The sequence below is a fragment of the Apus apus genome, chromosome 19, assembly GCF_020740795.1.
Source record: "Apus apus isolate bApuApu2 chromosome 19, bApuApu2.pri.cur, whole genome shotgun sequence".
Taxonomy (NCBI): Eukaryota; Metazoa; Chordata; class Aves; order Apodiformes; family Apodidae; genus Apus; species Apus apus.
In genome coordinates, this window is record NC_067300.1 from 8553191 (window position 1) to 8580813 (window position 27623).

At 47.5% G+C, this 27623-nt stretch overlaps 1 protein-coding gene across 2 annotated transcripts in view; it reads left to right on the forward strand.

Moving 5' to 3' along the window:
• The window catches only part of COL5A1 (collagen type V alpha 1 chain), a 144197-nt gene that overhangs the window by 60402 nt on the left and 56172 nt on the right, over positions 1-27623 (forward strand). For both annotated transcript variants that reach the window (XM_051636780.1, XM_051636781.1), the window contains exons 5-16: positions 4320-4451; positions 6227-6373; positions 6542-6790; positions 10933-11085; positions 11344-11400; positions 15346-15387; positions 15692-15754; positions 21485-21559; positions 23088-23180; positions 25830-25886; positions 26040-26093; positions 26716-26769. In XM_051636780.1, the coding sequence (XP_051492740.1) occupies positions 4320-4451; positions 6227-6373; positions 6542-6790; positions 10933-11085; positions 11344-11400; positions 15346-15387; positions 15692-15754; positions 21485-21559; positions 23088-23180; positions 25830-25886; positions 26040-26093; positions 26716-26769 (1176 nt within the window). The remainder of the gene's footprint in view (positions 1-4319; positions 4452-6226; positions 6374-6541; positions 6791-10932; positions 11086-11343; positions 11401-15345; positions 15388-15691; positions 15755-21484; positions 21560-23087; positions 23181-25829; positions 25887-26039; positions 26094-26715; positions 26770-27623) is intronic.

Genomic DNA, 27623 nt, shown 5'->3' on the forward strand with positions numbered 1-27623 from the left:
CTGAGCGAAGTGTAGGAGTTTAAAAAATGAAGCAGTGTTTATTCTTATGGGTGTTAAGAGTCTCTAAGACTTCTGGGGTAAGCCAGTAAAGCAACAGCCCAGTTAATTATCAGTGGATTGCCGTGAGAGCCCTGAAGAATCCCAGTATTTATGGAGCTGCTGCCAATGCCAGATGAAGTCACTCCCATTATCCTCACCAGCTGTTTGTTTTGTTGAATCCCAGCGATTTCTCCAAGTTACTGAAGTTGATGTCATTGGAAGTGATGGGACATTTTTGCACACATATAGAATAAGTGTTAAAAAATGCTCCAGAAGAGCTTTTCCAGTCTTGTCTGGGAGCTGGCTGGGGAGTTGAATTAAACTGGCTTGATGGAACTTAATCCATAAAGCAAATGAGTCACCAGGCATAAATGGCTTTACCATAAATGTCAGACAGATTCCTACTGGTCGTGACAGTCAGCACTCACATCTGTTTGGTGGAGCAAATAAAAGCCTCAGAACTCACACTCATTTTCATGAATGTGCTGTCCTGCCTCTTTGTCTTCATAGGAAGCTTTAAGACTGAAGGTAAAAAAGTGATTTAGTCCCCTTTTTAAAAACTAGATCTTCTGATGGGCGAAATATCTGATATTTTCAGGCAAAAAATGACCTTTTTTTCTTCTCCACTTCCAGTTTTTTAAATCAAACTAGGATAGTGCAATTGTGCCTCTGTGTGCTGAGAAGTACCCCAGTTACTGGAGCACTTTCTTGAGATCTGTCTCCAGATGTGCCCAACTTGTTCACATGCCAAGAAAGGACCTTCTGCACCATCTGCAGGGGTGGCTGGGGCTGGAGGACACTGTCCTGGTGACCTCTCCTTTGAAGCAATGCTAGTGTGTTCCTGACTTAGCTCTTTACTTGAAAAGTAGTCTTAACCTAAATTACTTGACTGATAAATCTTTAAATCACTTTCTTGGTATAGTTGGAAGTTCTCTCTTACAAAGACTTCATGGAAAATCCAAAGCTCTTGCATGTTGGTGGTGGGGGGGCATTAATGGTATCTTCATTATTGCTGCTCTTGCTGAAAAAAGCAGATGCTGATATTGGAAGGAGAGAAGCTCAGGTGCTTTCCCATAACAGGGAAACAAATGGACACTTGAGTGAGGAAAGGAAGAGGAACTGGGGCTGCAGCCTCTGTCAGCCCACACTGGGGCTGGGGACAGTCATCTCTTGATGAAATTTATTAGCAGCAACAGACTTGAGAGGACACAAAAGGCTCCCCAACCTCCCAGCATGGCTCGCTCTATTTAAAGTGAGCTTTTTAAATGAAAGAAATGGGGCTCTTGACAACAGAGCTTTGTGCATCTTTTGTGAAGTTCAGATAGTGGGGCTTTTTATTACTGACTAAATTAGCCCATTTTATTGTTTTGCACTGAGGGATGAGGTCAGTTAACTGGGAATCTTGCTAACAGGGTTTCACTCCTGTCTGGTTTGTACAAGTGTTAACAGTGAGTACCCACCAGGGCTGTGCACTTGCTGTTAATGAAACAAAGATGAATGAGCTCTCCCTCTTCCCCACCACTGAGCTGCTCAACCCATGTCAGTGGACTTGAGCTCCAATGCTCCCTGGGGCTCTCATTCTTCCAAAATCAGGTGTATTGGTTTTCCTTCTGATTTTACAGGCTTGCACGATGCTGCTGGAACAACAAGAAAAGGAAGGACTTTGCTGGGCAGGGTGATTGATTTGGCTTGAAAAGGAAATGGGAAAACAGTAGGCACATTGAATGATACTCGTGAAGCGTGGTGAGCTCTGAAGGAGCTGTCTGACGGAGCTCACACTTTTTCCTGGCACCCTTTGCCTACCAAATTTATTCAGTTACATGCTGGTTTTCTCAGATTCTTGACCTTCGGTGTGTTGATTGAGGTTGAGATTTCTGTCAGGGCCCCAGGAGTCTGTGGCTCCTGGGACTGGCAGGTGATGTTCTTCCATGTACTCAAAGGAGCTGCCAATGCCTGGAGCCATTGGGCTATTGGATGTTCAGCTCCTGTTGTGCTCTGGGGAAGCTGGGTGGGATCAAGCAAGGATTTCTCCCTATGTGTAGCTCAGGAGCTGCTATCAGCTAAGACTAAAAGGAGGCTCAGCCATAGCAAATTCCTCCTTTGCTTAACCTTTTGCACTGTGTTTAGCCAACATGCCTTTCTTTGCTTTATCTGTTCCTCAAGGAACAGTTATGGTTGTGGTCACTTATAGGATGCAGACTATCAGCTCTCCTTGAGGTGTAAATCCAGCCTTATCAGTAAGAAAAAGCTTTCAGCCTTATTTCCTTGCCTCCTGGAGACAAGTCTACTTTTGTGGCTGTTCTATTTCAGCTTATCCCAACAGGGCTGGACATTCTCCATAAGCCTGTGGAAACTGGGGAGCTTTAACCACCTAAGTGAGAGAAGGGAATAAATGGCTTAGCTCGGGTGTCAGTGAGGGGCAAGGGGTGGCTGAGGTCTTGTGTGCAGAAATAGCAGCTGGAAGGATTTTCATGTCACCAACTTTAAGCAAATTGCTTTGGCCAGGTTGGGCATCCTCCACTGGAGGGAGCTCCAAAGGGGCAACCTGTTGCTCTGAACTGCCTGTGAAGCCAAGGATGACAATATCTGGTGTGAGTAACCCCGTAACACCCACCAGCTTCTTTAAGTCTCTGCTCAGGGCTGGGTGGTGCCCTCTAGATCACACCACGGCCAGGTTCCCCATGCAGGGCACTTTGTCAGGTGGTGGACAGAGCTGCCTGGAAATGGGAAATGTTCTCTGAGGCAAAAACTTGGCATTTTCTGTTTTCTCAGTACTTCATCCCCTTTTTTGGTGGTTACATTGAAAATGAAAAGGCCAGAACAGTAATGACAGAACTGCTCTATGGATTTATATTTAAAAGGAGAAAGGGAGGGAAAGACCATTTCTCTTCCTTAAAATAGAAAATTGAAAACCCATTTGCAGATGTTTTCTGTTCATTTTGTAAAGGTTATTCACATGAAGCAATGACTAAAGTTTAAACCAATGCTCAATTTTAGGGTAACTTGAGTAGCATCTGAGAAGTTTCAGTGAGCTGAGACAGATGTGATAACCTGGAGATGAAGGAGGGAAACCAGAGGCAGCTGTAAGCTGCCCCTTGGAGCCTGGCAGGATGTGGCCAGGTCTGCATGGTCCTTGCACCCTTCTTTTCCAGCATCACCCACAGCTGGACTGAGTGCAGCTTGCATGCACAAGGGCATATTTGGCCCATGATTTCAGAAACATCCTTTGGTTTTCCACAGGGCTGCTCGCTGGTCTGGCCAGACTCCGTGCGCAGCTTCTGGTTCCCATTACGTGCTGACACCATGCTCCCAGTTTTGCTGCAATGCTCCTTCTTTTCCCCTGATGCTTTTTGGCCATGTTTTTCTACTATTTAATAAGATTTTTTTTCCCTCTAATTAAAGTATCATCTCTAATAATCCAAGTAGTAAAGTCTTGCCTTATGCAACTGTCTACTCAGTAAAGCGGTTGTTGGCCTTGAGGTTGAGCGGTTCTCAGGAAACTAAAGAGCAATTCCTGCTCTGACCTTGGGGCTGTGGCTGCATCATGTTTGTTTGCTGTACAGTTAAGTGTTCTTTCAAGCAGCCTGTGTCTTGTGAACTTGCTCTGCACCTGGTTTTCAGGAAGCCACTGTGAACCTCTTCCCTCTTAGTTTTTTCTGACTGTTGGATGCATTTCTAACCTCCTGCTGCTGCACTGTTGTGGGTGGAAAATTGAGGTGAGGCAAGGTGTAGAAAGGGGGAGTGTTGTCTCTCATGAGCCCAACTCATGGGATGCGAGAAGCAGAGAGATTTTGAGGCCAAGAAATAATTTGAACTGGGCATGCAACTCTGGAGCCCAGTTGAGTTGCATGGGACCCAGCAGGAAAGGAGGTTTTTTATTGTCCACAGGACACAGCAGGTTTGGGGCATGTTGAGCCATTTTCTCTTAATTTGACTACATTTGCATTGCCCAGGGCTGTCAGCACTGCTGTATTTTTGGCCTGGGGGTGACCTCTCTTTAGACACTTTTGGGAAGGTGCATCTGGAACCAGGCATGAAGCACAGCAGCTTCACACCTCGTGGAGCAGCCTTAGATAAGTGTCTGCCTGACCCAGCCCTGGACACGAGGGTTTTTGTCTGGTTTATCTCAGGTGACATGTACGTGTCAAGGAGCTGGCCTTGCCAAGTGTTTTGCTTTTCCTTTCTTGGTGGTGTTGTATACCCCCCTTGAATGCTGCCTGGGGCTGGTGGCTCCACCTGCACCACCCATATCCCTGACATTCCATCTTTCCTTCCCACAGGGTGATATCCAGCAGCTCCTGATTGTGTCGGATCCCCGAGCAGCCCACGATTACTGTGAACACTACAGCCCCGACTGCGACACGGCCATCCCCGACTCCCCCCAGTCCCAGGACCCCAACCAGGATGAATATGTAAGTCTCTTGTATCGGCCAGAGGGCCCAAGGTGGTGGCAGGGGCCAGGGATGCTTTGAGGTAGCAGCATCCAGCCCCACACTGTGACGGAAACACACTCAGCTCCTTCCTCCCCTTCACATTCCCTGCAGCTCAAGTCACAGGCTGAGACAAGGGTTGGTTTTAGGATTGGAGGCTCTGGTCTGGGCTCTGTTGCCTTGGCTCTTGCCCTCAGGAGTTTTGCTTCTTTTTCCCATGTGCAGGGACTGAAATTAATATTCATTTGGAGCTTAAAAATTTGCAGGAGAGGCAACCTGTGCCAAGCATGAAATACTGACCTCCTTGGTGGGTCAAGTCCTGTGCAAAACAGGCACCTGTTTCTAAATTTCAGTTTTTACTGTTGAATGTGTAAAAAGCCTAAACAGTTTTGTTTCAAGAATAATGGAAAATGCAGGTGTTAAAGGAAGGGGAGACTTTTTTGCCCATGTATCTGCCATTTGAACTTCACTTTGGCAGAACTACTCCCAGCTCCTCTGTATAAGCTGCTGTACTCGGTTTTTTTTTCTACGGCGTTTCCCTCAGATCTTTTTTTTGAAACAAGAAAGAAAAGACAGATACAGGATATCTCTTTATTTCTGTGGCTCAATTAGAAATGTCTGGGTGTGGCTGATTTCCTGAAGAGCATCACCTGAATTTTTTACATATTTTTCAGAGGTCACAGCAGTTACAGCATCTGGCATCCTCAGCTGCTCCTCAGTGTCTTGGCTCCTCTCTTGGTCTGATTTGCTGGTCCATGTGCTCTTTTGTTTTCAGCAGGTCTCGGATTTGTGGGCTGCTGCTGAGACCCCACAAAACTGTAATGCCATCAGCTTGGTCCAGCTTAAATTTGGGATTGAATTGCCCTGCATCAAGCAGGGTTTTGGGAGCAGAGCAACAGTCGCACGCGAGGCACAGCTGCCCAGTCCCGGGCAAGTGGCGTAACCACTCTGCCTGCACTTCTGGAGAAACAATAAATAAGTAAAATAAAATAGACTCCAGTACGATCAGAATGTGTGGTAGCAGGAAAATAAAACTCTGCTTTCAGAGCCAGCAGCTCAACAAGGGCTGGCTTGTCTTAGGGCTGCATTGCTCCATGTAAGAATAACTCTTCCACGCGCCAGAGTCTGCTGCCAGTGAGTGCGATGGCAAAGCAATTTGCCATGTCTGGCTCTAACCAAATGTTTTGTTTGTGTTTCATTTTGAAGAGTGACTGACTCCTTGCGGAAAATGTGGAAAATATCTTGTTTCTGAAGGGCCCCTGCCTGCTGGCCACGGGTGGATGGGGAGTCCCAGGGATGCTGTTAGTGCAGATGGATGTGTGAAAGGAGCATCCCTGCTTCTCAGAGCAGCTGTGTGATGCAAGTGTTTTCTTTCCCCTCTGTGAATAGGTCAGATGGGTGACCTGGCAGGTCTCAACAATCTGAGATTAAAAAGGTTTTTCTTGTTGAATTTTGTTATTGTGGGTGAGTGAATTGCTGCAGGGTATGTTAATCCCCTCTGAGAAGGGAGAATGTGCCACAGGACCAATGGGTGATTGGGAACCTCCTCAAATTGCAGTCATTGACAAAGCAGCCTGAAGCCAGGCTCTTGGTGAAGGTGTCACAGCAGCTGGTGAACAAAAAGAAGGGGAAGATTTCACTGCATGGATCTACATCTCAGCATGGCCCTGTGGGCATGAAACAATGTCTAAAAGAGCTGGCAGGAAGGTGTTTGGGTGCTGCCAGCTTATTTTCTGCATCTCATCTTCTCTTTGCAGTACACTGATGGGGAGGGAGAAGGTGACACCTACTACTATGAGTACCCCTACTATGAAGACGTTGATGAAGCTGTAAAGCCAGAAGCACCCACCACCAAACCCAGCACTCCTGAAGTGGCTGCTGGCGAGAGACCCGAAACCAAGCAGGTACCAACACAGGGTCCTGGCAGAGAGATGAGGTTGAAGGTCCCTTCCCACTTCAGCCATTCTATATATAATTCTATTATAAATGACCCCTTTATCAAGGGGAAAGTGGAAGACAGTGGAGAATTTTCTTTGTTTCTCTGATTCTGGCATTTTATTTCTGTGCTATAGGACTACCCTGCCCCCACACCAGCACCTGATGGAGGGAACCCTGGGAAGCAGACGACAGGGGACACTACGGTGGATGACCCACTTGTGGATGAGTACAACTATGAAACCATTAATGAAGAGTACTTCACACCTCTCCCCTATGAAGATGTCAACTACAACGAAGAAGTAGACACCCAGGGTGGACTCACTGAAAATGCTGTGGAAGCTGAACTCCCCACAAGTACCGTCATCACCTACAATGAGACCGATGTAATCTTACTTAATGTGGTTTTTTTTTTCCTTTCACTTTTTTTTTTACATTAATTCTGGTGTTTCATAGCCTTGAGAGCAAAGGAGATGTGATCATTTGGATGGTTAATCTGCATGTGGTTTGGGCAGCTGCTGGAAGGCGAAATTTCTTCTAAAATATGTTCTCTCCAGGTATTTCAGGGTGTGGATCACAGATTTAGAACTTGGTTAAAGAATATTCCCCTGGAAACACTTGTTCATATTGACATCTGCATTTCCCTGTGCAAAGTGCTTATCTGACAAAAAGAAAAATGAGGATTGGTGTTAAAATCTAAGTCAAAGCATTTTATTTCAAAGCTATTAATATAAATCCTTAAAATGTTTATTTGATGGAGAACATCAATATTTTTCATTTTGTCATTCCCACCAAATAGCATCTTTATGGTTTTCAGATTGTGATTTCAAAAAAAACCCCACATTTCAGCACTGAGGCAAGTCCTTGACTCCCAATGACTGTGCTCACCTAGAGTGGGCCCCTCTGTTTTGTGCACAGACCTGCTCAAAGATGAGATCAGTCCAGATCCCACAGCTGCCATTTCTGTTGGACAGATTGTTTTTAGTTACCTTTCATGTGCTTTGACTGAAATACGTTGCACTTGAGGCTCTTCAGTCCTGAAGACTTGCTCAGTTCTTGCTTTTTATACCAGTGCTCAAACAGATGAATATTGGTCTCATCCTTAGATGAGACTGAGATGAATTGTTGTGCAGCTGTGTAGCTCATTCTGCAAGGAAATAACTACACTAGACAAGGCAAGTTCTTGATTATCCAGGATCATCAGCAAGGGGAGTCAATAGTGGGATAACATTTTCTGGGAGGTAGGATGAGACTTGGCAGACTTTTGTGGTTCCTCCTCCAATGGAGAATCACTGAGTTACTCAAGACTTTCTGGGAGGTGCTGGAGGGTGGCAAAAGAGACAGGAAAAGTTGGCAAACGTATTTGGAGTTGGACCTGGAAGCTTGAATGAAAAGGTGTTGGGGAAAGTGTCCAAGCTGAGCAGCTGGAGCAAAGCAGGAGGGGAGCCAGCCACCCTGGGGGCTGGTGGTGGGGATTGAGTCCAGCCAACTGGGGATGAAAAAGCAGTGGAGGAGGTTGAGCAGCCCAAAATGATGCACAGAGAAGGCTCCAGCGTATCGAGGAAGCGAGTGCCAACCTGGGGGAACCCGTGCATGGGAAACGGTTCTGTTCCCTGACAAAGAGCCAGAAATCTTTGGCCAAGCTTGAACTTTCTAATGGAGAGGAATTAAGGATTGGATAACTCGACCTTAAAAAAAAAATAAATTGGAAGAGGAAATAAGAGGCGTAAGGGCCACTTTAGTTTTAGGAAAAGGAAGTAAGGAAGTAGAAGAGGAGGAAAGTTCAGGTGGGGAAACAGGGTGAAGCTTTCCCACACTGGAAGTTCAGCCTGCTCCCAGCAAGCATCTCATGTGCCAAGTGTCCCCCTCCAGCAGCTCCAAGAGAGGCAGCATTTGGATGGGGAGCGCTGTGGGACTGTTCCAGCAAATCTCTGCTGATGAGCAGGGAAACGGACACAACTTGTCTGGCTGGAGGAGATTCTTGTGCAGTGAAGCAAAGTCTAACACAGTGTGACATGGGGAAGGCTCTCAAAATGTGCCAGCCTGAGGGACAAATCCCCAGAGGGACAGGGATTTCAGGTTTAGACCCCAGAGTGGGAGCTAAGCAGCCACAAACTCCCAGGGAAACTGAATCCCTTAATCCAGCAGCAGACCGAGTTGCTTTATGAGCAATATGGAAGTGAGGATCAGGAGCTTGTGTGTGTAATTGCCTGCTTAATACCTGTTATTAGAAACGGGTTCAGCAGGAGATAGACTACTAAAGTGGTTAGAGAAGTTTATTTGCTCTTAAAATATACACATAAAAAATCCTGTAAGTGTTTTGGCTATTTTAGGAGAGAAAGTGCTTGTGGCCACAAGTAAGTGGTGTAATTTCAAGCTGCCCCAGGATCCTGCTTGTAGCCAGAGCCCTCGTGCTCTAGCCCAGGAATGGAAGCGTGTGGCAGGGCTGGGCAGGGACACTGGGTGTCCCCGAGCTGCCACTGGTGCTGGCCCTGGCACTGCTCGCTGGAGCCCATGGGACCCAACAGGAGAAGGTGGGGCTGGTGCAGAGTGGTCATTCCTTTCCCAGGGCTCTTGCGCTGCTGGGACGTGTCCCTCGCTGTCGGAAGTTCACCCGTGGGTGTTTGGGGAAGACTGTAATTCCTGCAATGGGAATTGAAAGGGGATTTAGTTTTACACAAGTGAAACTTCATGGAGCCTGCGCAAGAGGTTTTGGAGGCAGATGCAGTTAAGGAGCTCCCCTGGGCTTGGCTTTCATTATGGCTAATAACTCCATGATAAATGCCAGTGAAGCAATTCCAAGACTTAGCAGGCAGCAACACTCCTGTGGATGAGGGGAGCTGGGGACAGATAGATTCTGTTCATTGCCTGCTCTTTGTCAGGCAGTTTGCTTTTCTTGTCCAGGTACATAGACCAGAGTTTGCTACCAGCACCTCCTCTAAAGGGAAGGCTACAAGGTGATTGAAGTGAAGCTGTTACCAGGGAAGGACAACTGCAGTATTTTGCACGCTGAGTTTTGGTCCTCCTCATCTTGTTGAGGACTGTTTTCTAATTCAGCTTGCTTATCAGCATTAAGGGGATTATTTTTAGGCTTTTGGTTTTGTTCTTCTCCAAAGCACCTGCAAATCTCAGAGTGGAGAACCTTCCTCTCCTGCCTAGTTATTCAAAACATGTCTTTCCATGCAAATTGATTTGGGAATCTTAATCAAAACATCAAACCAGACATTTTTGACATGAATGTGAATAACTACAATTTGAAAAAAGCTTGCTGTGTTATCCTTAGAAGTCTTACAGCAAGAGAACCAGATTTTAAGGTTTCAAAGTGCAAGCCCAGGTGAAAGGTTTCATGCAGGATTAAAAAAAAAGTATGTGGTGGTGCCAGATCCATTTGGATGGTGCAAAGGAAAAATGATGCAGCTTCCAAGTTTTCTGATTGAGTAATTGCCAAACTGTAATTTCTGCACAGACCAGTTGGTATTTGCAGGGATATAAAAGGTGGGATCACAGAGGGATGACTGCCTTAGCACTGGGCCTATTCTTAGTTTAAAACTTTTTGCATTTGGATACAGATGCTCTTGCTGATGGGTTCTGAGTAGTGTTGGCACAGAAACAAGTCTGCAAGTGGTGGTGGCACTGAAGGGATTTTGAATTGATAGTAGTGAGGGGGTAAATTCTCTGGAAGCACTGGAAATCATTCAATTTATGGACCTTTTTGGTCATTACCTGGATAAGGAAGGAAGGAAATTATCAGGATATGTTCTTTACCATGCTTCTCAGACTGAAGGGATGCCAAGAGACAGTTGCCTGCCAGGCTGCAGGAAGCACAGGAGTGTGGAGAGAAGCAAGGAAATTCTGATACTTGTCTGGATGTCCTTGCTTGTGGCTTGTAACAGCTGTTGCTGTAAGGATTCAGGAAGGATCCAGGGATTAATGCATCAGATTTGTAAAAATTTCTTTGGACAAGCACAGTCTCAACTTGGATCCCAGACTAAACAAACAGGAGGTTTTTGTAGAGAAGAACTTGGATTTTTCCACATTTCCTTGTGTAATCAGACACTCTTAATAACACGTTGTGGTTTTGATGTGCATTTAAAATATGTGGCTGGATGTGTGACTTTTTACGCTTCATGATCCAGTGTCTCCAATACTGAAGCTGGGAGAGATGAGGAGTTTGAAATTTCCATTCCCTGTTTCTTTAGAGCTTCAGTGTTTGCAGGAGCCTCCTGACATGAGCTGCTGCTTTGTGCTGTGTTCTCTTTTCCTTGCTCAGATTTTTACAGTCACAATGTTATTTCACGGGTCGTTGGAGAAGTTTTCATGAAATGTCATGAAGATCCTCCCAACTTTCTTGCTTGCTGTTGGAGAAGACCCTTGGAGGTCACTAGAGACCTTAAAATCCCAGAATTTAACTTTTCTTGTGCTTTTATTTACAACTATTATAATAAACCTTCTCTTTGCAAAACCCCCAGTGTTCCCCTTGGATTTCCAATGTGTGCAGCCTGATATGTTGCTGCTCTTTTGCTTCCAGGCTGCTCAAGGAGGAGATGATCTGGATAAAGACTTCACAGAGGAAACAATAAAAGAGTATGATGGGAATTACTATGATAACTATTATGACCGAACAGTCTCTCCCGACATTGGCCCTGGCATGCCTGCTAACCAGGACACCATCTATGAAGGGGTAAGAGAGTTGATTTTCCATCCTACCTCAAAATGTTTGCTTTCCCATAACTTACAGCATTGGGATGAGCAACACAAACACCAGTGAGAGCATCTCACACGGGTTCATCCACCACGTGCCCTGTTTCACTTCTACCTGAACATCAACACTCCTTTGGTTGCTGAAGGTGTCCCAGGATCTCCAGACCCTACTCAGAGAAGGGATGCTGGTGATGTCCTCTTTGACTGTCTGGCTTTGTCTTGTCTTTGTGTGCTGCAGATTGGTGGCCCACGGGGCGAGAAGGGACAGAAGGGGGAACCTGCCATTATTGAGCCGGTAAGGACCATCTGGGCTTTTGGTGTCTGGGTTGGTTTTTTTCCCATGGGAAAAGGTACAAGAGGTGTGTTTGGTATGGCTTGGTGCTCCCAGGGGTGGAAAAACTTCTCATGGAAGAATTCCTCGGTTCATTTTGAAACCTTCTAAGAGGAAATTCTGTAATTTATTTTTTTTTAACTTAAAGAAGTGACCTAAATCTGGAAGGAAGTGCAAAATATCCCTTGAAATCTCTCATTTACTAAAATAACAATTAGGCCATTTAGAGAGGAAGTACTAGGCAGTGGGCATGTCTCACCTCTCTGGGGATTTGGAAGTGTCCCTGGCTGGGCAGTGAACCTGTTCCCCCGAGCACCAGGTCACATCCTGACCTGAACTTGCAGCTTGGGGCTGGCTTTAATTGTGCAACTAATGAGTTAATCTCTGTGGAAATAAAAGGGTTCTCCCTGCACACAGCTGTGGAAGAGGAGAAATTTGCTCCTGTCCCAGGGTCCTACCAGCTTTCCACTTTCAGAGAAACTCTGTGCTCTCCTGGGAGTGGAACCTGGAACTTTTTTTTTTGTTTCTGTCCTGGCCTGTTTCTGAGGTTATTTTTCCCTCCAGAAAACAGTTATAAACTGTCTGTGCCCTTTGCAATCTGCAAGAAGTGTGGGTGCCCAACTGAGCACCCCTTTAAGGTGAAGATGGAGCTGATCCTCAGCTGTCCTGGCTGATGCTTGCTCAGAGGGGTCAGTTGAGCAGACCAAGTGGCTTTGGTCTGGCCGTGTGTCTGTCCCTTGTTGTGTAAGGATGCTGAGGTACCCCCAGGCCTGCTCCTCCCCAGGCTGGAAATGGGAAAGCTGGTCCTTGAAACCACCTCCCCTGAGCCTCATCTCTGCAGGGCCAAGCTCACTGTGCACCAGCAACTCAATGAACCTGGTTTCCCTTGGCAGAGGGGCCACCAGCAGCACTTCCCATCACTCACAGGCCATTCTCTTCCTTTTAATTCTCCCTCCCTTTGCTTCTTTTCCTGACACTTTTGCAGACAGCAGAGGGGCAGCTGGGGTGAGCCTGGGGTGCAGCAGCAAGGCTTGAAAAGCCTTGAACGAGTGCCTCAGAAATGTATTTCTGACCTTTCCTTCCTTTTCTCTCACTCTGCAAACCGAAGGCAGAGTGAGCAAGTTGCTTATCAGAGATGTGGGAAAGGTGGGGGCAGCTGAACACCCCCAAGACCAGAAACCCAGCCTGCCCCGTCCAGAACCAATCTGAAATGCTACAAAGCAAACAAAATAGTTAAGTTTAATCATCCAGAAAGAATTTGGCTGCCTTCACTGTTTCAAAACACTGGAACCGTGTACAGCTTTTGCCAGAAAGTAAACAAGACCAAATGCTGCCTTTTCCCTCACTGTGCAGCTCCTCTTTAGCAGAGGAAAAATCAGGTTTGCTGTGCTTTTTAGCTCCTTTTTATTTTATTTTTTTTTTAACGGGAGCTGCAGCAGCGGGGGGATAAAAACCAAGGGCTGAAGTGGGATTCTGCTGGGGTTTCTCTCCTCGCTCGGTTGCCTGCCCTTCAATCCTGGCTCGGTGCTGACGCTCGCTGGAGCCGCCGGGCAGCGCAGGGTGAGGAGGAGGGATGCAGGCAGGGATGGTGCTGGCATCTCCCTGTATCCCAGCTCTGGAGGCACCCAGCTGCCTTCCCCTCCTCCAAGCCTTTTGTGACCTTCGTGGGTGCTCAGGCCGGCCTTCAGGAAGGGCTGGATCAGCCTCTCTATGTGCAATGCAGCCACATGGGGCTGTTTCTGGGATAGTATCTTCACTAGTGAGCAGCAATGGACACACTCGGGTGTTGATAGAGTGGAACCAACACCCTGTTTTCCCCTGGGACAGTCCCAAATCTATGGCTTGCTTGCTTATCCCCAAGCCAATCACCCTCTGTGGCTTCCCCTACTGGTCCCAAATCCCTTCCATGTTTCCATCGCTCCTGTTGATGAGCAGTCATAAACAGCAGAGGTTTCTTGCAGAGGACAATCTCCAGATGTCCCTGAAGCTGGAGCTCAACATAAACCAACAGATAAATATGGGAAAATGCCAAGGATGTTTGCATTTCAAATTGGCTAATTAGTCCTGACTTTTTCCCCCATGCTGAGGAGCATCCTGAGGCTCTGCAGCTGCCAATAGGGAGCAGAGCCCCAGTGCTCTGCATGCTCAGACTGTGGTAATTCTGGCGACAGCAGCTCAAAAATGTCCTGGGGAGACCTATGTGGGCCATGGCTCTTTGCTCTTTGCCCAGAGAGAATTATTAATTTCTGTTTTGGAGCCTGCCACACCAAAATGTGCCATCGTTGGTCTCGGCAGGGGTGGGCCTTGGGGTGTCTGTGTGGGGAAAGGTTCATTGGGACCTCTGGGGTTACCTGTGCAATGTCTTCATGGTGTGTCTGAAAAGGAGCCAGTGCTTAGTGGGTATCCTGGGGCACAAGGATAGCTTGCCTCTTCTCCAAAGCCTCTGACAAATGGCTCATACTTGGTGTAAGTTGGAGAAACATTGTGTAGGACTCACCCCTAATTCCCACCCAGAGGAAAGCAGTGTCCCCACGGCAGACAGTGGAACTGCCATCCAAATGGGTATGGGGTGAAGTCCATGACCTAAATTCTTTCCTGGTGAAGAACAACTACACAGGCATGTCTGTGTTAACAGCAGCAGCAAATTTCTTCTGACATATCCAAAGGAAACCAAAGCCAGATTTTAAATGAGGTGGTAATGAGTGGGATGGGCACTGGGAAAGACAGAAAGCAGTGCTGGCCATGAGTTAGTGCTGCAGGAACACGCACCCCACTGATGGAAGCAGGGATGGTGTGTGGCAATATAGGTGTTTTACCATACTTTTTTCTCCTCTGGGCTGGGAGACTGTGCCTCTCGGGGCAGGAATGCCTGGATTTTCCTCTAGACATTTCCAATTCGTTCAGCTCAGCCCTGTCTGCTGTGGTGGCTGCTGTGGGGTCAGCTGAGGCTTTTGGCACCAGAGCTTGAGCCCAGGAGATGGGCCAAGGGTGACTTGAGACCAGTCCCTGCACTTGCTTCCTCTGGGCTTTTCCCATATGAGCTGACTCTGCTCATCTACAGATTTACAGGCTGATTTCATCCCATAGGAGCAACGTCCCTGTTAGCCTATAGAAAAACTGGCAAGTGCTGGGAATTCTTTGGCTTAACCTGGGTGCTGCTGGGGACATGGTCACTGCTCCAGAGGGCAGTGCTCACTGTGGGGCACTTCCCAACAGATCATCCTGAAGCCTCCTGGAAGGCATTTGCCAGGTTTATTGGGAGGTTTCTTCCTGCCTCTTACATACCTAGGAAGGGGGGGAAAAAAAACCCCCACAACTCAATTCTACTGAGTACATGATAGACCTGATTTAAAGTTATGACAAAATATTTAGATTAAAAGGGGTGGAATAATATAATTCTACTGTTTTGCCCACACAGTGATTTCCTAGGTACACGGAGTAAATCACAGCATGCAGTCTGCTGGGAAAGTAATTTAAGAAAAATGCTTTCAATTTCATCATTAACTTTTTTTTTTTTGTGAGCTGCTTTGGTCTAGAAGCAGCTTCTTCCTGAAGAGAAGCTGCTCTTCTGCTCCATCCCAGCTGGATGTGCCCCAGGGTCTGCCCTTGGCCTGGCCATGAGCGAAGGGAGAAGGGTTGGGGTTAGGAAGGTGACCCTGTGCTGGGGGAAAGGGCTGTTTTGTTGTGCCCTGTGTGACTCAGGTGGTATTTGGCTTTTCAAAGGGCAGTGGGGGCACCAGAGATGTCACCCAGAAAGAGTGGAAACCCTTCAGCTCTGGGATGCCTAGACCTTAGCAGCAAGACCTATAATACTTAAGAATAGATAAAGCTTTGGGCTTTCCAGCCCTGTAGTCCAAGTGACTTTGAGGATGTGCCTTGTAATCACTTGTTTCTCTTCCTCTTGCTCAGGGGATGCTGGTGGAAGGCCCGCCTGGTCCCGAAGGCCCAGCAGTAAGTGGCACTTTATCTCGATGATCTTTGGAGGTCCCTTCCAACCCCTAACATCCTGTGATCTGCACGTTGCACAAAGGGATGTGTGTGGCTCTGGGGTGCTGGGTGCACGTGGAGGTCTCAGCACACCCCTGTGTGCTGCTTCCGTACGCCGTGCATGTGCACACAGGGCTTCAGGGCCCATTTCTGGTGCAAAACTAAACAGAGACTTCTAATTCTTTTTCTGCTCATTGTACAAATATGTTACAAATAGCAGCACATTTTCCTTCAGTGACTTTCTTCCCCCCTGTCTTTTCTATGCTAGGGCCTTCCAGGACCTCCAGGACCAGCTGGACCTGTGGGCTTAATGGGTGACCCTGGGGAGAGAGTGAGTATCTCTGTTTTCCTTCTCTTTGGCTAAAGCCTTGGGTCACTTCTGTGTGTGCAAAGTGGGACTGTGGTGGATCACTGGAGCCCTAAAATGCTTCTCATCCTGTGACAGCAAATATCCTCTGAGTCTCTGCTGGCAGGAGGAGGGCAGCTCCTGTTGGGATGCAGGAGGAGGAGGAGGAGGAGGGCAGCTCCTGTTGGGATGCAGGAGGAGGAGGAGGGCAGCTCCTGTTGGGATGCAGGAGGAGGAGGAGGAGGAGGGCAGCTCCTGTTGGGATGCAGGAGGAGGAGGAGGAGGAGGGCAGCTCCTGTTGGGATGCAGGAGGAGGAGGAGGAGGAGGGCAGCTCCTGTTGGGATGCAGGAGGAGGAGGAGGAGGAGGGCAGCTCCTGTTGGGATGCAGGAGGAGGAGGAGGAGGAGGGCAGCTCCTGTTGGGATGCAGGAGGAGGAGGAGGAGGAGGGCAGCTCCTGTTGGGATGCAGGAGGAGGAGGAGGGCAGCTCCTGTTGGGATGCAGGAGGAGGAGGAGGAGGAGGGCAGCTCCTGTTGGGATGCAGGAGGAGGAGGAGGAGGAGGGCAGCTCCTGTTGGGATGCAGCCCAGCAGAGCAGCTTGAGGGGCTGGAGCAGCAGCAGCACAGAAGGCCACGTGGACCTGCAGCTGTCCTCTCGCTTGAGTAAATTCATTGATTTGGGCAGGTTTGTGTGAGCAAAACAAACGGAGCTTGAAGGTTGACACAGTTTTGGTGCCTCAGCCCATCGTGGTGCTGAGCACAGTCAAACGTTTCAGAAGAGCATCTAGTGGTGCTGCTGTGTCAGCTGGGGACTGGGGCTCCCGGCAGCCCCAGTGCCAGCCTCCACCCCTGGCCTCAGGCATCCTGACAATCCCATCAGGAAAAAAGGCAACAAATGTGCCTAGGGGTGGGGTTCTGAAGGCAGGCTGGGGCAGAGGACTGTTTTTCCAGAGTTTCTCTGGGAAAGCAGAGGAGAGGAGAGCAGCAGCGATGCAGGTGACAGGAGATGAGCCCCAACACAACCTTGTGCTGCTGTCGGGACTGTCACCTGGGGAATGCAAAACACCTTTCTGAGGAGGGAGCACTGATCAGCAAACACTCCCCTACTCTGATTGCTGAGGTCCTGAGCATGTTTATGAGGCAGCCTACTCCCTGTGGCAGGCTCAGCAGCACCACAGCATCCTCCACTGATCCAACAGTTGGTTTCCAGACGGGGACCTGCATCCTATCTGCCACCTGGGTGTCTGGGAAGGATCTTCTGGCAGATTTTGGTTGAACCACCATTCTCCATCCCACCTGCTCAGCAACAGTAAGCAGGAGATGGGGAGCTGCCCCACTACAGCTTAGTGCTCTTCCAAATTGCCATCCTAAATTACCATCCCATCAGGGTGGATTTGGGACCCTGCAGGGAACCAGCAGGAGGAGTTGCATTCCCAGCTTTCCTGCATGCTTGAGGACAGCAACCAGCTGGCTCCAAACCTTTGATATTCACCTCCCAGCCCAATGACACACAGATTGCAAAATGCAACTGCTGAGACAAATAAAACTATTGCCACCCTGCACTGGGAAGAGTCTGCTGCAGTTTTAAGGTGTACTTGATATCACCCAGGTGTCGGGGCATTCTCATGGCAATGACCCTAACCTGGGGCCCTGGATGTTGCTGGGGGTTTTATTATTATTTATTTAATGAAGGATCTGTCTTGTTGGTCCCTGGGGCCTTGGCTGAAGCCTGCTTGCTGCTGTGCTCCCACATCCCCCCGGAGCACTGTTGTAAAGCCCCACACCTTCTTTACACTCCTGGTGTAGTCTTAGTTTTTGATGGAGCAGTAATAACACTTCTTGTGGTTGTGACATGATTGAGAACGAGGGGCCCTGCCTGTGCTCCATCGATTGGTGCCTGCAAGCTCAGAAAGTCAATACGAAGCTGCAGGCTCAGCCCGTGGCCAGGAGCCAGGGCCACCACCCAGAGAGGTTGGCTTAACCCTTGAGACACTGTGGTCCTGGACCCCCCTGCACTACTCCAGCAGAAGGACCAAGGGAGGGTTCTGCAGGCTTGGCTGTTAGTCTTTGTAGAGGACGGGCAAGGTCCCAGCAATGGTCTAGGATTAGTCAAAAGATCTGTGTGGCTTCATCAGGCTCTTGGTGGGCCTTCATCCTTCATGGGTTCTACATATTGTCCAGCTTTCTCTTCTCCCTTTGATGTGCTGCTTCTGCTCCAAAGAATTCTGTTGCCTGGCAGGATGGATTCTGGCCCTGGTGACAAGAGTCTGTATTTCTGTCATCAGGCCAGGCAAATGCAGACCAGGCTCCTCTTGGAGGGCCATGCAAAGCCCATCAGGAGCAGACACTATCCCTAGTGGTGTTGCTCCACACCCTGAAATGAAAGGCACAATTTGCATTACAGCACAGAGGGCACATCCTGCTTTTCTGTGCCTAGAAGAGAATGGAATACAGCATATTGTGCATGCAGAAGCAATGAACTTGCAGAACCAGGAACTGCAACTGTATTAAAATACTCCTTTTCAATTAGAGAAGCTCCCCTTTTAATTTGTTTATTATTAACCCTGCATATAGCTCATGAATTTACATGATACTCGTGTGTGTAGAGTGAGGAACATTTCCTGTGCCTGCATCTGATAGAGAGACTTTATTTGCAATCAGGCAGGTGCACTGAATTAATATGCTAGCACAATTCAGCTATGTTAATATTGGCCAACACTCATTTAACTCTGTTTTATTCATCATGTCAGTTTGTTCATTTATCCCAGTTACTTTACAACGTGAGGAAGAGCTTGCATCACTGGCAGAGCTGCAGAGCAGCCTGGTTGTGGGAGGTTTCTGTGGACTCATCTGCAGAGAGGGTGGTTTAGGATGACTTAGGCAGTGGGAAGAAGAAAATATGGCACTTAAGAGACCAGAGAATTATTTCATGGGTACTCCAGACTGGAATGAAGGAAGTGGGGAAATGTGCTCCTTTGAAGGAGATGAGCTGCAGCATTAAACTAATCAACCAGCCCTGCTGGGTGTTGAAATCTGAGGTGTCTGGGTGCTTGGGGTGCTCCCCCCTCTGGAGGAAGGCAGGTTGCAAAGCAGTAATTGTGTCTTCCAAGACCATAGAGTCATTGTGTCCCAATGGACTTATTTCCCCTGAGGATGGTTTTGCATCTCAGAAGTGCAATAGGTCCCTAAAATCCTTATTGGGGTTCTGAAAGGCTTGACATTTCAGGGTGTCCTTTTTTTCCATCGGATGGCAAGCTCTGCTTTGTCTAGAAGACCCCAAATAAATTAAGAAAGATCTTCTGTCATGTAATTTTCTGACTAGGGCTGAAAATGGCAGAAAAATAATTTAGAGATACTTAAAGCAAAATTTAAGGTTCAATACTGCTGGGCACCACTTGGTCTGTCACTGCCTGCTGCTTGAGGAGCCTGAGCACTGCTGGAGGTTTCAGCTTAAACATTCCCTTGAAGTACTGCATTAGTGTTTGCTCTCAGAGTGGTGTTTTAAAACACTGCACCAAATGAAAGCTGAAGTCCCCATCCCTGGCTGCCACATATCAGCAAATCTGTATTTACATAATGAGTGACAGATTCACACTGCAAGCCTGACATGCTGTGTTTCTTAAAGGCATTCATGAATTAAACTTTACAAAGTGCTCCATGGGTTTGATTTCTCTTCCATACTGTTGCCCCCTGCTGCTCCACCCTGTGAGGGCAGGACCTCACACCCCCAACCTGAAGCAAAAAGAGGTGTTTGTGTAGAAAGACCCTGCATCAACATTTGTCAGGCAGAGTACACAGAGAGAGATAAACAAGCTCATTCCTGATCCATCATGTGCAGGACCAGAGTTAGAAGAGAGAGAGAGATGGAGTTTATTATATAAAATGAGCCTGGCCTAAATTATTCACTGTGCTTCTGCTCCAACAGATGGGTCTGCCCTCTGCACCTCAGTAGTGGACTCAGGGACTCCAGTGTTGACCAGACCAAGTAAACAGCATGAATGTAACATCGTGAGCTTGTCTGGAAAAACAGATGGGCTGGTGTGTTATGCAGGTCTCCCTTCAGTGCTGAGGGAGATGCTGGATTGGTTTTGGTGGGGTTTGGGTTTTTTTGGTGGCTTTTTTTGCTGATAAATCAGTGGCTGCAGCACTGGGAGCAGTGCTGTCCCTGGGGCTGGTTGAGGTGTGGAGCTCACTCCTGGTCCCAGTGCTGCTCTGCCCACCTCATCACGGGCAGGTCCAGCACAGCCTAGCAGCTCCTCACCTCCACCCTGCTGCTGGGTGCTCATTCAGTGCTTGAAAGTGTGGCTTGAAAGTTTGGAGTTCCTTTGTAAAGGGGAGATGATAATGGAGATGTGGAGTAGAACGTGGCATAGAGGGAATGGAAGAAGAAGGGAGTAAAGAGATAGGAAAGATGCAAAGAGATGCACCAAGATCTTGCTGGAAGAAAGTGGGGCCAGGATAACACATCCAATGTTTTGGTTCTTTGGGATTTTTCTGAACTAGGGACTTTGTTATCTATTTCTTTTCCCTCTTTTCCCTCTTCCTCACGTTTATCAGCCTCCCTTCGCCTTGTGAGGTGAGTGTGTGACTTTCTGGGGCAAGGTCTGGCTCTTCCATGTCCCTGTAGCGTGTCCATATGTGTCTGTGATTTGTGGCAGGGTTTTATTTTCACTTTTGTTTGGTGTTTGCCACAAGCTGGAGGGCTTTAGGCAGGTTGAAGAGAATGAGAACCTAGATTTTTGTTGCCTGCCCTTCCTAGAGCTTTGGGTCTCAAATGATGGATTTATTATTGGTGTTTACTAAACAGGAGAGTGTCCAAATCCTCAAGCTTGAGCTGTTGGCCAGACAGTCCTGTCTGTCTTGCCATGAAATGAGCAATGGGCTCCTCTTGGCATCACAGGGATGGGACCAAGTCACTCTAGCCTTCATCTCCTTGAGCTGGTGTGAAAATTGCACGTAGGCCCTCACATTGAGTGGCTGGATGTCATCCTCATTTGCATGTAGGATTGCTGGATGGATGTGCAAACTTGGGTTAACTTAAGCTACATGCCAAGTACACAGTTGGGAATACAAATAATCCACAGGCTGTCTTAGCAAAATTGGCCATATTTGATTATTTATGGCTTCATCAATAGATCTTTTACTGCACACTTGTATCTTCAGTGCAAGTTAAAGATACTCAGCTGCTGTTAATCAGCACAAGCCCATTGAGATCCTCAGGATTCTGTTGATTTACAGCCCCTGACAGGACCACTCCATTGTAGATGGAACTAGCCTCATAGAGCTGAAAAAAAAATAAAGACAGGAGAGAAACATTGAATTACCCAGATGATTGAACACGTATGGAAATGTACTTCTTTTTTCCACAGATCGGTCCCAGTGACCTGAGTTATAAAATTCCATAGCCTTTTTAAGTAGGTTTTAACAAACAGCATTTCAATTAACTTGGAAATTGCAGAATCTTCTGTTACTAGCTTCAAAATTGCATATGGCAGACCCTGGAAGTGTTTGGGTCAGGAAGCAAGAAGGGGGAGTTACAGATGTGCTATCACAAAATGTGCCGTAGCCTTGGGATGCCTCCATGCTCCATACCTGTCTGTCACGACAGGGAGCCTTTTGTATCGTGACATATGCCTTCACAGCTGCTACTGCTTGTGGAGGGATGTGGCTAAAATTATGCTATAGAAGTTTATTTTTATTTCTTCTTCTTCTTGTAGGGACCACCGGGTCGCCCAGGTCTTCCAGGAGCAGATGGTTTACCAGGACCACCAGGGACAATGCTTATGTTGCCTGTAAGTACAAGTGCAACTAAGAAAGCTTTTAAATCACTTGGGTTTCTTGGCTTTGCTGCTGCTCAGTGCCTGTTCTTGCAGAAGTCTCTCATCTCTTTTACACCAAGGACACATTTCCCTTGGTATAAAAGATGGATCTGGATGAGTCCCCTTGTAAATGTATGTTTTGCAAAGCACTCCAAATTCTTCACTGGTCAAAAACACAGGGCAGATAGGTTAAAATTTCCAGAAGTGCTGAATAAGCTTAAGTATTTCTGACTGGGCATGGTGTTGGAGAGTAGAAGTAATGAAGAAGCAACTGAGGGCTAAATTTCTAGGTAGAACTGTCCCTCTTGCAATGAGGAACCTCTAAAAGCTCTTCAAAGCAGGTGCCAAAATTGTAAGCACCTGAATGAACCAGTCTCTTTTGATGTCTGGTGGTTAATTTGCATTGGGTCTTTACTACATGAAGCCAGCAAGTATCAAGTCAACCTTCTCAGTCCTGGGATGCTAAAGGAATGGTTATATTTTGTGTTACTTTGATATGAGAAAATTCTAAGGAAGGCAGCTGCTGAAAATAAGTGGTTAGGTACCAAAGGGAAAGAGTCTTTAGTGAAAAACCACAGCACTCTTGTACAGGCTCCAAATGGTAGGGTGATACTTGTGTGGGTTCCTGGCAGGGTGCCTAGGGCAGCCTGGGCCAAGTGCTCGACGTGGAGCTTAACTGGCCATGACAATATATTTCTTAGTCCCTACAGTAACTACCCGTAGGCCTAGAAATTGCATCTCTTTGAATCTGCTGGCCAAGTTCATGTGGTCACGTACCTAGTGCCAACCAAGTGAAATGCAGAGGTGAAATGGAGGTGAAGGAGCCATCCAAGTAGGTTCTGCAGCCTGGAGAGTCCTTCTTGCAAAACCCCAAGAGCGCGTGTAATGAAAGCAGGAGAAGGGTGTGTGCCCTGGACAGTGGGCTGGGAGCTGTTGGGGGTGGAAGAGGCAGAAGAAAACATCAAAGTCCTTCCCTTTCAAGTTTGGGATAATAAAACATGAATGCTTGGGCTTCTCTAAATCCTTTGTGTGCTGATGGATCCTGGCTTGAATAGGCCCAACTCTGCTCTTTGAAGCACGCTGCCCTGCTCGGGAAACGCAGCCTTTGTCCCAGGGCAAACAGGCAGCTGCAGCCAAACAGCCTGCTGCAACCCCATCTCCGGGGGTCTCCTGGCCACCAGCATCCACATGGGGAATGTCAGCCCTGTGAGAACTTTGCATTTAGTTTTGAAAGGTGATGGGTGAAGTCCTGGCAGTCCAGAGCCCACAGTCCCTCTCATTGTGCTGGCGGAATTTGCCGAGCGGGCGGGGCCGTGGGAAACGATCGGGCTGTGCCCGTGAGCTGGGTGACCTGAGAGCACCATGGTTAATAGGACAGACTGGAAGAACAGTGATGGAGTTGGGTCAGTCATGCTGAACAGAGCTTTTTGGGAGTCAGGCTAGCGTGAAGGTGGAGGGACAGCATCTCTGTGACCTGTTTTCTCCATGTCTCTCCCATCAGTTCCGCTTTAGTGGAGGAGGAGATGCTGGCTCTAAAGGACCTCTTGTTTCAGCTCAGGAGGCCCAAGCCCAAGCCATCCTGCAACAGGCCAGGGTAAGTGGATGGTGGTGGGATGTCTCTTGCAGCAGATGCATGTGGAAGAGGTCCAAAATAAATGAATTGGAGGAGATGTCTTCATACTTGCATCATCCATGGTGCTGCTGGTGGTAACAGCCTCTCATCTGAGGGGGAATTGTTTGTGTGACAAGGGATAATTGTTTGTGTGGCTTGAAGTGATAGCATCTGGATAACCTGGCAGCTCCTGTTCCCTGCCTAGATGAGCATGTTGGTGTATAAAGCTTCATACTCATCTGTTCAAAATACAACTGGATTTCTAGCCAGTAGAGCTTTGAAGTTTTTCTCCCAGGAGTGCTCGTGGGAAGTTCCATTTGACCATTGACATGTTAAAAGCAGAGATGCAAGAGGCACAAGAAGGGAACACGTGGGGACCCCACAAGTGCCCTCCACGTGTGTTTGCCCCCATCCTGCCCAGGAGGGACCAAACTGGCTGTAAGCACACCCCTGTGGTAAAGGGGAAAATAGAAGATAGAGTAGGGAGGCAGTTGGCAAAGGGACACAGCTTTGGGGGCATCACTCCTCTCCCTCCCAAATGCCATCATCTAGGGACACAGCTTAGGTGTGTCCCAGCTCCTCAGGTCTGAAGCCCACATCTGTCTGCAGCTGGTTGTGTGACTGATGCAGCCAGTCTGTTGCTCAGAGCTGCTGGTGGTCACTTCAGCACAGACTTTTTCTGCTGGTCTGCTGAAACAGGGTAAACCCCACTTTATTTCACCCGTGAATGAACTCAAGTCCATGGGGGTCTCCACCCAGCTGGGTGACACGTGTTTATAATGAGGGGTTTGGCTTTGGACCATCCAGCTCCCCTTTTACAAAGGAGTTTGATTTTATACATATTCAGGGAGCATACAGGACCCTGATGCCACCAGCCACTGCATTTTCCTCTCCATTAACCTTGCTCTGAGAATAATGTTGGTGGATTATGGTTTTGGTGTTACCTTGTCAGTCTTCATTTCAAGGCTGCTGGAAGTTTTTCCATCAGCATTTTATTTTGCTGGGAAATAGGGGTTTTGACCAGATAAACATTTCATGAGAAGCATCTGCTTTCTCAGACTCTCTGGTTTTGTTCTTTTTTTCCTGCCTGTTGGAAATTGTGACTTAAAAAAAAACAAACCCCAAAGAACCTCCCTCTACTCACTTAAAGTCATTGTTCTCTGTTTTGTTTAATTTTCAGGTTTGGGGGAAAAATTAAAAAGCAAACAAATGCTGGGTGACTTTTTGGGCTGTGGATTTGGTTAACTTGAACCTCCTGACAGAAAATTTCAGCTGAAAACCCTGATGTCAAAGCAAAAAGGGAAATAAATGACATTTGGGGGGAGAGGGAGAATTACAGGTTATGACAAGAAGGGAGGAGAGGAGGGAAAAGGAGAAGGAACTCTTTCCTTTTGGGGGGGGTATTTTTCTCATTATTGTTGTTGTTAATTGCATAATTAGATTGATTTATTCCCTTAAAATTTGGCTTCCATTATACACCAGACATTGTCCCAGCCAGCAGTGTTTCAAGGCATCTCCCATTTAATGGGGTGTTGTAAAAAGATATGCCACAGCATTTAGCATTTGTGCAACATTTATGCTATTCCAAGTGCAATCACAGGTAGATTTTAACTACTGCAGTACACAGGTAATTACAGCTCTTTCAAAGTGTTGAATTGCCATGAGGGAACAAATTGTCCAAGTAATGTTTCAAAGCATGGACCAGCCCCATTGCCCACTGTGGAAATTACTGACTTGATACATGGTTACATGACTCCTTAATTATTGAGCTAAAAGCCCCCTGTTGCACATAGAATTGACATTCTGTTTGCAGGGTGTTAAATAGTAACCTCCCCCTAAAAAAAAAAAGGAAAAAAATCCTCCAAAATTGACCTCCTAAGATCATAAAGAAAAAATCCTCCTAAACTGAACTGAGAGCATAAATGTATGTGAACTAACCACTATAGCCTGTCCAGGCAAAGCTTTGACATTGACCTTTAATAATGCATTGCCAAAGATGTCCATTTTATTGCATCTAAATGTATGATGGAAAAGAGCATCTGGCCTGATAGGCAGATTCTCATCTGCTGCTAATGCAGGTGACTCTTGGTGCTCCACCTGCCCAGCACAGTGTGGCTGTACAGCTGCCTACAGGCAGGTGGGGTGTAGGTCCATATGTCCTCTTAGCAGACCCATGCACCATCTGGGGGCTTTGCCTATTTGTGGATGCAGAGGGAAGTTGGTGGTGCAGCAGGTTGGATGTTCTTGGGTGAATTCACTGAGGGCATGGACACTGCTTCAAGGAGAGGGGCATCTTAGCAAAGCAGGTAGTGATAAGATGAGGGGCAGCAGTTTCAAACGGAAAAGATTTAGATTAGGAAGAAATTCTTTCCTGCAAGGGTGGTGAGACACAAGCACAAGTTGCTGACTTCTCCTCCTTGGAAGTGTTTAAGGCTGGGTTAGATGGGCCTTGAAGCAACATGGTCTAGTCGTGGGAGCTGTCCCTGCCCACGTAAGGGGGAGTATGGAAGTAGATGAGATTTAAGGTCCCTTCCAACCCAAACCATTCCCTGTTGTGTGGTTCTTGGGGCAGAGACAGAACGTGTGGCTGGTGGCATGATGGTGACACCAACATTTCTCTTTCTGTTGCAGCTGGCACTGAGAGGACCAGCAGGTCCCATGGGTCTGACGGGGCGGCCGGGCCCCATGGTAAGTGGACGGGCAAGTGAGGATGGAGCAGACCCAGCTGGATGGGTAGATGCTCTGGGCTCCCTGCATGAATGGCTCTTTCTTAATGTACTATCAATCTTCCCTCTGGATCTGTTGTGGAAAAATGTAATAAATCATGTTCTCTGTCCAAAGGGACCCCCGGGCAGTGGAGGATTAAAGGGAGAAGCTGGAGAAATGGGACCTCAGGTGAGTATGGGCAAATTGGGTGACTGGGGGAATCTGGGGAAATGAAGGTGTGGAGCTGCCAGTCCTTCTTTCAAAGCTGTTGTGAAGAAGTGAGTAGTAACCAATGACAGCTGAACGTAGGAAGGTGTGGGAACATCTGGTTTGTATATAAATGTTCCTTCAATTATACAAATGCAGACTCGAGACGTGATTTTAAGCCAACAGTGTAAAATTCTGCAGGTGGTTGTCCTTTCCTAAAAATACATCCTATAAATATGAGATAGGTTGGAGTGTGGGGAGTTCACTAATGCTCAGGAAATTATTTTTCCAAGCCCTAGATCCTGCATTAAGGGAAAGTTCCCATTTTCTAATGGTGGGGGAAGTGATTTATCTCCGCTGTGTGGAGTTGCTCACAGGGCAAAAACTTCCTTGTGGACAAAGACATGCAATTCCTGTCCAGAGATGCTCAGTCCTGAGCCTTTCCTGACTAATCTGAACCATGGGCTCTGTTTGAGGGGTTCACATCCCAGTTTGTGACCTGACAGCCCCAGTAGCCCTTGACCTGCAGTGCCAGCAGGGGCTGGGTCTGTCTGTCCTACCTTTGGTTGATGGCTTTTCTTCCTCTCCCCTCGATGCTTTGCAGGGTCCACGAGGCATCCAGGGCCCTCCTGGTCCAGCAGGAAAACCAGGCCGCAGGGTGAGTGTCCCAAGAGCTGTGCTGACGACTGCATCAACTGCAATTTCTGCTAGAAGCTGTTTCTGCTGCCAAAAAAATTCTGAGCACCGAGAGGGTTGCTCAAGAGCAGGCAGGCAGCCCACGGCTTCTCCAGGACCTCTCTGTCCATCTGGGCAGACACAAATGAGGAGGAGAGTTCAAAGCCGGGTGGTGTGGGGAGAGCCACAAGTCCACGCTTCCCAGTCTTTTGTCATCTTTTTGTTTTGTTTTGGGTGTTTTTTTGTTTGTTTCTGTGGTGTTGAGGTTGTAGCTGCATAAATGCTCCGGGCTGGTTTGGACAGTCCTCAATTCTTGGTGGTGCTTGAGGAGGATCCAGTCCCCAGAGGGTTTCTGGAACTGGTATAAATCGTGTTCACTCACTCTGTCGACAGCCCTGATGCTGATTTTTATTTTACACCATCCTCTGGTTCCTGGTGATTCAACTTGCCAGAGGAAGCAATAAGAAAGTCTCTTGTGTGACCCACTTCTGGCTTTCTCAAAAAAAAAAAAAAATTAATCTCATTTCAATTTGCAGTGCTTCATTAGCATATCTTAGAATGTGCTGGAAGATAATTATTTCAAATTAAAATCAATGACCATGTCCCAGCATCCCATGTAGTGAAGCAGCTTTGCTGCCCTTTGTCCCTCATCCCTCATTAGTGCCAGGCTGAGCCCAGGATGCTGCTTCAGAACCAGACCAGGAATGTATCCCTCCTCAGGGGAAGCTGCTCCCCAGCTGGTGAGCTCTGACTGAAATAAAACTTCACTCAGCCACAGACCAAGGAGCAGATGTCCCCACAGTCCTGCCTCACCCTTTGTGTTTGACTTTGCTTTTC